At 60.4% G+C, this 9,169-nt stretch overlaps 1 protein-coding gene across 7 annotated transcripts in view; it reads left to right on the top strand.

The window, feature by feature from the left end:
* The first annotated feature begins 2,339 nt into the window (after window positions 1–2,339).
* Window positions 2,340–9,169, top strand: part of LOC102477320 (putative killer cell immunoglobulin-like receptor-like protein KIR3DX1) — a 9,052-nt gene continuing 2,222 nt past the window's right edge. The window contains exons 1-6 of one of the 7 annotated variants that reach the window (XM_027768852.1): window positions 2,340–2,550; window positions 2,757–2,792; window positions 3,641–3,919; window positions 4,524–4,823; window positions 7,297–7,596; window positions 8,087–8,280. In XM_027768852.1, coding sequence (XP_027624653.1) covers window positions 2,517–2,550; window positions 2,757–2,792; window positions 3,641–3,919; window positions 4,524–4,823; window positions 7,297–7,596; window positions 8,087–8,280 — 1,143 coding nt within the window. In that variant the 5' untranslated portion in view covers window positions 2,340–2,516. The remainder of the gene's footprint in view (window positions 2,551–2,756; window positions 2,793–3,640; window positions 3,920–4,523; window positions 4,824–7,296; window positions 7,597–8,086; window positions 8,281–9,169) is intronic. The other 6 variants (XM_027768853.1, XM_027768848.1, XM_027768849.1 and 3 more) reach the window with 6 other exon arrangements.

The raw sequence follows: 9,169 nt of genomic DNA, 5'->3' as shown, positions 1-9,169 counted from the left end.
CTACGGGAACACCTCTGTCATGACCTCTGTCACCAATGCACAGATCACACAGAAGGGCATCCTTTGTGTGAAGAACGAACACGAAATGCTCAGTTGTCCTCAATGCCTTGAACTTTATTTCTTAGCCCTCGGCTCTGACTGCCAGTTTCTTCTTTGGAAGTCACGTCACTGCTGATGCTGTTACGCCGCGGCTCCTCCGGAATGTAATGACTCTTTGCATTTACGTTTATGCTGCGTACAAATAGACGGATTAAAACCGCTCACCTCACACGTTCGTTGGCTTCACTCCAGTGCAACACTGCTAACCTCCCTTCCTGGCAAGGAACCCACAAACACCTTTGAGCACACCCAAACCAAGTCTGCGTTCACAAGTTCTCGTACTCCCACAGTCGGGCACCTGCAGGCGTGTGCAGGGCAGGTTCCCTCACAGGAGAATGTCTGGCAATTACACGGGCATATTGAGGAGGATGACAAGACACTGAGGGACAGTGGGACTGAGGACGGCCACACGTCAGTGAGGATTAACCAGAGCTATGGAGCCAACACGGGCGGGGCGGTGTGACTGCAAGGCCAGAAACGAGGGGACTGTCCCGTCCCCAGAGGAAAAGCTAACAGACAGTGGGGTACTGCTCGGTCTCGAGGCTGAGGACAGCGAGGTCCTGCCATGCGACATAGAGTGGACAGACCCAGAATGCAATGCCGAGTGACAAAGCCAGGCGATGAGCGAAGACCCAGTGTGTCCACGCTAATCACAGACCCAGCGTCCACACTCTAGGGCCGGCAGTGAGAGACTCGAAGACAGGGAAGAGCAGAGGCCACTGTAGGTGCCAGAGACGGCTGGGGAGTGGGGAAGAGGGGCTCGGGGAGAGATGAACAGACGCAAGGAGGCCTGGCAACAAGGCAACCGGGTGCAGGGTGCCACGGCAGGGGAAAGGCGTCGCTGTGTATGTGTGTGTGTGTGCATGCGTGTACACCTACATACAAACAAACCAGTGGGCACACGGAAGGTGCACGGCGTTACGTCGTGTGCTTCGCTGATGGGCGTGGCCAGACCCTGAGCTGGCTGTCACACACGGCCTACGCGCTGCGGAAACCACACTGCACCCCCGTCCAGGGACAGCGATGAAACGGGACATGGGGCAACAACGTGGAAAGAAGGAAACGCGTCCCGACGCGTCCCGCTGCAGGTCCGTGCTCCGTGTCTGGCTGGGGGCGGCCGAGCACGCGGGGAGCTCTCACTGAGGCATCCTGGAAACACGTGACATTTCACGGTCGCGGCCGCTGTTTTATTTGGGCGTTCTGGTTTTCTGTAAAAAGTAAAAAGTATCTTCCCAGGAACAGAGAAGCTGCCGAGCGCCCCGGGCTGCTGACGGCAGCTCATCTCGCAGCTCCTGGGTGCACTCACGCCAGTCAGTGCTCGCACCCGCGTTGTCCTCCGTGGCCTGACGTGCCCAGAAGTGGACATGACGTCTGACCCCACCGGGAGGACGGCACCACGGTCCGGAGCCCGCCTTGTTACCAGGCACTTCTGTCCGCACCTGCCTGTGCCCAGCACGGGTACCGGGGCAGGCACATCCACAGCCGGGCACGAGCAGGCGTGTGCAGGGCAGGTCCCCTCACAGGACAAGGCCTGGCACTTGCACGGGTCGTACTGGGGGGAAGAGACCAAGACCCTGAGGGACAGTCGGGCCGAGGACGACCACGCGTCAGTCAGGAGTTGACCAGAGCTACGGGGCCAGCGTGGACGGGGCAGTGTGGCTGTGAGACCAGAAACGGAGAAGACTGCGCTCGTGTTCCCAGTGGAGAAGCTACACATCGAGAATTACGTGCACGGGGCGTGGATTTACCCGTGACGCGGACACTGGAAGAACTCCGGCGAGACCCCCGAGCCCGGCGCGGTGGTTACCGAGGACGGCCCGGGAGCTGGCAGCCAGGACATTGTGAGCACCTTGGCCCCACGTGCCCTGGTGACTCCCAGAGCTGCTGCTTGATGTGACGTCATCAAGTTTGAAAATATTTATACTATTATTATTAAAACGCACAACTAATTGTTCTTATCTACTTGATGTTTGGGAAGAAATTAAGAATCTGAAAATGTTTCCGAAACTGGAATATATTAACTTCCTCTAGTAATAATGAGCATTTGCTGTTCACTTTACACATTAACAGCACGTGTTCATCCTGCAGGTGAGAGCTGACTATAAACCAGCCATTCAGAGGTCTCAGAAAAGGCAGACAGATAACGTTAGATCTCTCCGTGTGGTTCGGGTGGACAAAATCAAATTTGAAATCAGTACACTTGGCCCGGGTCCAGGGCAGGCCTTGGTGGGGTGCTGCTGACCCTGACACTCATCTGAGTCCCCCACGCCCCGCCCAGGGTCAGGGTGAGAAGCCTCTGGTCACCTTCCTGTGTGGTGGGCACCGGGAGCTGCAGACTGCGAGCTTGGGCCAGGGCGGCCACTTCCTGCCTGTTTCCCAGTCTCGCTCAGCCCGCCCTGTCCCCCAGAAGCAGGGCAATGGCCCCCAGCATCCTCAGCCTCCTGCATCTTGGTAAGTCCCGGAAGGGAAGGGAGAGCGGATCGTGGGGAAAGGCCTGTCCTGAAGGCCTGAGCTGCCACGCCCGGGCTGGAGGCCGGAGGCCTTGGGAGGCCGAGCCCATCCACCGCCCAAGCCCGGCTGAGACCAAGACCAGGCCCGGCTACGGGAGGACAGGACGCCTGTGGGACCCACTGGCTCCAATGGGGTCTCCCTTCCAGGACTCTGTCTGGGCCAGATGATGAGGACACGCGGGGGTGAGTCGTCCCTAGTCCGGGCCGAGCTGTTCAAACGCCAGGTTCTCGCGGGCGGGGTGGGGGAGCGCGGTTGGGCTGAGGCTGAAGAATGGAGGACGTGGCCGTGCACCCTGGAGACAGGCAGTGCGGCCCACTGGAACCCCAGGCTCTCCCCTTGTTCTACAGCCCCTCCCTAGACCCGTTGGGGGGGCATCCCCGAGCGAGTCCAAGATGTTCAGAACCTGTGGTCTCAGGGACGGGCTGGAATGGCCTCCATGAGGGGAGAAGGGGCCAAAGTGGTCCACGAGGACCCCTGAGGGCCAGGAGCAGCCGCCACCTGCGGCCGAGCTGGACGTGAGCTGAAGGGCGTCCTGCGGCCGGACTCGGAGGCCACACCCTGTGTGGAGAACTGCGTGAAGCCGGCCACACTCTGTCTGTTCACTCTGACGGGTCTCAGCTCCTCTCCCGTGAGGAGTATCGTTCTCGTAGGAACATTGTCAAAGGCTGTTTGTGCATCACTCTGAGGACCGTCCTTAGTGCCCCGGGGAGGGCTGTGCTCCTGTGCACACCGAGGACCGTCCTTAGTGCCCTGGGGAGGGCTGTGCTCCTGTGCACACTCTGAGGACCGTCCTTAGTGCCCTGGGGAGGGTTGTGCTCCTGTGCACACTGAGGACCGTCCTTAGTGCCCTGGGGAGGGCTGTGCTCCTGTGCACACTCTGAGGACCGTCCTTAGTGCCCTGGGGAGGGCTGTGCTCCTGGCCCCCGTGGCCTGGCCATCAGGGACTCCTCATGGGGCAGACTTGGGCGAGAGCACAGGAGGAAAAGGCCCTGGGTACGTCCCGGCTCAGGCCGTGCCTCTGTCCCCCCAGGTGCAGACCACAAGCTCTTTCTGTCTATCCGGCCGAGCCCCGTCGTCCCCCTGGGCGGGCGTGTGACCCTTTCCTGTCATTCCCAATTTCCACTCGGGACGTTCAAGCTGTTCAAACACAACAGCTCGCGTGACTCTGAGATGCAGACCGGCTCTTTCCGCCACAACCTCACCCTGGAGCCTGTGAGCAGGGAGCACGCGGGGACCTGCAGTTGCTCCGGCCCCGGCAGCCGCACCGCGGTGTCAGCACAGAGCGACCCCCGGGACATCGTGGTCACAGGTCAGAGGATGTGGCAGGGTCCCCGGGAACCCGGCCGTGGGAGAGAAGTGGCTCTGGGAGCTGGCGCCAGGGTCAGGGACACGGGAGCTGTGCCAGGGGCAGGAGTCAGCCAGGGGCAGGACCGGGGTGGGGCCCGCATGCAGGGAGGACCCCACAGGAGCAGCTCCCCGGCCCCAGCCCTGTGCTCCCAGGAAAGTCGTTCCCGTCACAAAGAAGCCGGCCTTCCCCGGGAGAGCCCCCACAGGGCAGGCGGGCTGGGCTGGGACAGTCCCCTCTCCTCCCAGGCGTGCACGCGTGCTCATCGGGCGTCGGAGTCTAAGGGGAGGTGGGAGGGCGCCTCGCAGCCCACCCCACCCTGTGGAGCAGGAGGGAGGAGCGGGAGGGGGTCTCACAGCCAAGGGCCACGGGAGGAGCTCAGGGGAGGCTCCAGGACAGCAGGGAGTCCAGGGGGACAACCTCGGGCTGAGAAAGGCAGGACGGTGACCGGGAGGGCACAGACGCTCGAAGCTCGCAGGGGCGGCCCTCACTCCCGCCGGGCTCCGGGCGCGCTGACGGGGGTGCTCCGCTCCACTCACGCCCCCGGACTCTCTCCTCTACCTCACAGGTGTGGCCACAGGGCCGTCCTTGTCGGCCCACCCAGGCCCCCGCGTGCACAAAGGAGGGAATGTGACCCTGCGCTGCAGCTCAGAGCGAGCGTGGGACCAGTTCACCCTCCACAAGGACGGGGCCATGGAGTATGGCCGGCAGCCTGGGCAGAGGCTCCCTGCTGAGCAGTCCCAGGCCCACTTCCCCATGGGCCCCGTGGACTCTGCACACGCGGGGACCTACAGGTGCTACGGGTCGCTCCGTCGCTCCCCCCACGAGTGGTCGGCCCCCAGTGACCCCCTGGACCTCGTGGTCTCAGGTGAGGGGGGCCACCCTGCCCCACCCCCCACAGTTGCTTTAGGCCCTGGGATCTTCGGAGGGTGACAGGGTTGACACAATATGAGGATGAAAAATCAGAGACACTAAGTATGGGGTGTGTGTGAGAGACACACAGAGACGCCAACAATGGAGAGACACGCACAGAGATGCTAATAGTGGAGAGACACAGAGACGCCAACAATGGAGAGACACGCACAGAGATGCCAACAATGGAGAGACACACACACAGACGCTATTAATGGAGAGACACAGAGATACTAACAATGGAGACACACACACAGACGCTAACAATGGAGAGACACACAGAGATGCTAACAATGGAGAGACACGCACAGAGATGCTAACAATGGAGAGACACGCACAGAGATGCTAACAATGGAGAGACACGCACAGAGATGCTAATAGTGGAGAGACACAGAGACGCTAACAATGGAGAGAGACACAGAGATGCTAACAATGGAGAGACATATACACACAAAGATGCTAACAATGGAGAGACACGCACAGAGGTGCTAACAATGGAGAGACACACACAGAGATGCTAACAATGGAGAGACACACAGAGATGCTAACAATAGAGAGACACACAGAGACACTAACAATGGAGAGAGACACACAGAGGCGCTAACAATGAAGAGACACATAGAGACACTAACAATGGAGAGACACGCACAGAGATGCTAACAATGGAGAGATGCACAGAGATGCTAACAATGGAGACACACACAGAAACCCTAACAATGGAGACACACACAAAGATGCTAACAATGGAGACACACACACACACACACACAGACACTAACAATGGAGAGACACACAGAGATGCTAACAATGGACAGAGAAGCTAACAATGGGAGAGACACACAGAGATGCTAACAATGGAAAGACACACAGAGACACACTGACAATGGAGAGACACACAGAGATGCTAATAATAGAGAGACACACAGAGATGCTAACAATGGAGAGACACACAGAGATGCTAACAATGGAGAGACACACAGAGATGCTAACAATGGAGAGACACGTGCAGAGATGCTAACAATGGAGAGACACGTGCAGAGATGCTAACAATGGAGAACACACAGAGATGCTAACAATGGAGAGACACATAGAGATGCTAACAATGGAGAGACACACAGAGAGATGCTAATAATGGAGAGACACACACAGAGACTCTGACGATGGAGAGACAGAGGCAGAGACAGTGATGGCGCTGCAGGGTGGGATGAGGGAAGGCAAAAGCACATTAACTTGTACTTACAGAGAGAACATGGCCTCTCGGCTAACAGAGCGTGACAGGGGGACCCAGAGGGGAACCCGGGGCGGAGCCAGTCCCAGCTCGGCCCCAGTGACAGGTTGGGCAGTTTCTCACCTCAGCACCTCAGCCCTCCCTTCCCCGAGACCCAGACTCACCACACACCCTGGCTAGGCCCAGGCGGACCTGAGTGGAAACTGGACTGGGGACGGGCCAGCACCAGGACTAGAGAACTCACGTCCACCCCTGGTCACCTCCGACTCCTGGGTCACACAGCCGTCCTGCACGGTCAGCCGGGGAGGTCCTCGCAGGTCCTGGGGAACTCAGCCTGTCCCACCTCATGGCTGAGAAAGCAAGATCACACCTCCTGTTCTAGGTCAGGGACGGAGCGCAGGGCCTGGGCCCTGAGATCCTGCAGGACACGGTAGAACTTGCCAGCCTCCTTTTGCATGGCATACTGTTAATACCTCTCCCAGAGAAGTTTTTGCAACATAGTCACACACATACACATGCACGCACACACACGCACACAGCCTGACACAGGGATGAAGACATGAAGAGAGGCTCAGAGCCAAGAGCAGAGGCAGGGACCTTGGGGGTGACGGCCCTGCACTCGTGCCGTGAGCACAGAGCGACTGAGACGTGTGCTCGAGGCGGCTGGCCTCGTGGTGGTTAGGACGCTGCAGCCCACTGGCCGGCTGCATGACCCCAGTCCCGAACCTGGAGGCTTGAAAACACACCAGGTGCACATGTGTGCTTGTCAAAAACCGAGGCGGATGGGGGACATGGGATGACTTGTGGCGTGGCCATCCCCCCGGGGGAGCTCTCTCGATTTTCCTCTCTCTCTGGTGCCCGCACATGCTCCATAGCAAATTAAATTAAAATATAGTAACAACAACAATAAAGATACATGCCCCGGGGCAGCGTGGACTAGCAGTGACGGGGTCTGAGCCCACCTGGCAGCCCTGGTTTCAATCCTCAACCCAGAGGCTTAAACGTATTCCAGGCACGGACGTGTGCGTTCCCACAGCCCCTACGGGTGGAGGGACGGAGGAGGGATTGTGGTGTGACTGCTCCCCACTGGGCGGTGCTTCTCCCTCTCTCCGCGCTGTCTCTGTCTCTCTGTCTCCCTCTGCAAGCACATGTGCCAACTTTAACAAGCGTATACTCTAACCTCGCGGTCGTACTCCTGCAGGCCTGTATAAGAAACCTTCTCTCTCAGCACATCCGGGCCCTGTGGTGACGGCAGGAGAGAACGTGACCTTGACCTGCAGCTCCAATCACTCCTTTGACAAGTACCATCTGTCCAGGGACGGGGACGCCCGTGCACACCAGTTCCCTGTAGTGCAGCGTGACCGTGACGTGTTCCGGGCTGACTTCAGTCTGGGCCCTGCACCCTCAGGCCACAGCGGCACCTACAGATGCTACGGGTCTTTCAGGGGCTCTGCCTCGCAGTGGTCGGCCCCCAGTGACCCAGTGCACCTTTCTGTCCCAGGTGAGGAGCCCACACCTGTCCGAGTCTCGTTACACCCTGTCACGGAGCTGCACCTGACAGGCTCTGCTGCAGACGGGCTTGCAGGGGCTCTGAGCGCACCGGGGCATGGGGAATACGAGGGGGGCTGCCAGGGGGCAGGACGGTGGGTGGGGCCCCTTCCGACCCCCTCCACCTCCTGCATCGAGCCCACGGTGGGGCCTGTGTGTCCAGGAGACTGAAGAGGGGGTCAGGACCAACCCGGGGGAGGGGAGGCTGATGCAGACCGGGGACCAGTGGTGGCCTCAGCCCCTCACCTGACCCATCTCCCAGCAGCCCCTCCTACCTGTCCCCACCGTGAGGCTTCCCAGTGGGGACAGACATCGGCCATCCCGGGAGACCGTGTGCCATGACGGCGGCGTCTCTCAGGCCGGGCCCCAGCCTCCGTAAAAAGCGTCTGCATCTGTGGAGCGAGGACAGGCTCCTGTCACCCATGCCCTGTCCTTCCTCCCAGGGACCGCTGAGAGCACGGGGCTGTCACCCCCAAATTCAAGCGCTGAACCTGGTGACAAACGGGGCTCTCAGCCTGGTCTGTGCGCCCTGGCGAGAGGGGAGGCTGCGTGTGACGGCGGGCTCGCTCCTGCACTCCGGCTGCCACCTGCCCTCTCTGTCCCCAGACTGCACTGCAGTGGCACGGGGACCAGAAGGGTAGTTAGCCTCTCAGGGTCGGGGTCTGAAGCCTCATCCCAAAAGAGGGGAAGGTGAGAGGGGCCCTGCCCAGCTGGGAAGTGGCGCTCACCTCCCCACCCGTGTCCGCGAGGTGGAGGGCTTAGCAGAGACGGGGTGCTCGGGGTGCTCGGTGTCCGGGTGTCCCGTTCTACATCTGCACGGCCGACGTAAGACAGGGTGGCCCTTCGGGAGGCCCCACCCCGAGGGGTGCGAGGGAGAGAAATGTTGCAGTGAATAAATGGCCGACTAGCGCCCCGAGATCCCTCAGTTCACGCTCACTGAGGCGAATCGTGTGGCAGAAAAGCTCAAGTGCTTTAGCGAGGGTGTGGGAAGTGCCCCGGAGACGTGGACAACAAAGCCGGTCTTCAGAAGACGGTGGGAGGCCATTCCGACAGGGGACCGCAAGCCCAGGTGCTCAAAGCACAGGGTGCCCGGGGGGCAGGTGAGGAGCCAGGCGGGGAGAACGGAGGCAGCCTCCACGAAGGTCTCCCGGCCACTGTGAGGAGTCCGGATTTTGTTCTGGCTGAGGCATGAAGGCGGTAAAAGGTTCTAGTCACCGAAGTGCCATGACCACCCTCGATTTCTGAGAGCACAACTGACAGAGGGGAGCAGAATTATGTGAGGGAGTCATGAGGGAGACCATGAGCCCGGTGGAGGCTGGGACGGTCCTGGAGGAGGCTGGGGCGGTCGAATGGAGGCTGGGTTGGTCAGGTGGAGGCTGGGGCGGTCCTGGAGGAGGCTGGGGCGGTCGGGTAGAGGCTGGGACGGTCCTGGAGGAGGCTGAGGCGGTCGGGTGGAGGCTGGGGCGGTCGGGTGGAGGCTGGGGTTGTCAGGGGGAGGCTGGGGCAGTCCTGGAGGAGGCTGGGGC

Source organism: Tupaia chinensis, unplaced genomic scaffold, assembly GCF_000334495.1.
Source record: "Tupaia chinensis unplaced genomic scaffold, TupChi_1.0 Scaffold147674_1, whole genome shotgun sequence".
In the NCBI taxonomy this organism is placed as follows: Eukaryota; Metazoa; Chordata; class Mammalia; order Scandentia; family Tupaiidae; genus Tupaia; species Tupaia belangeri.
The sequence above is the reverse complement of the archived record's forward strand: the minus strand, read 5'-3'. Positions and strand labels throughout refer to the sequence as shown.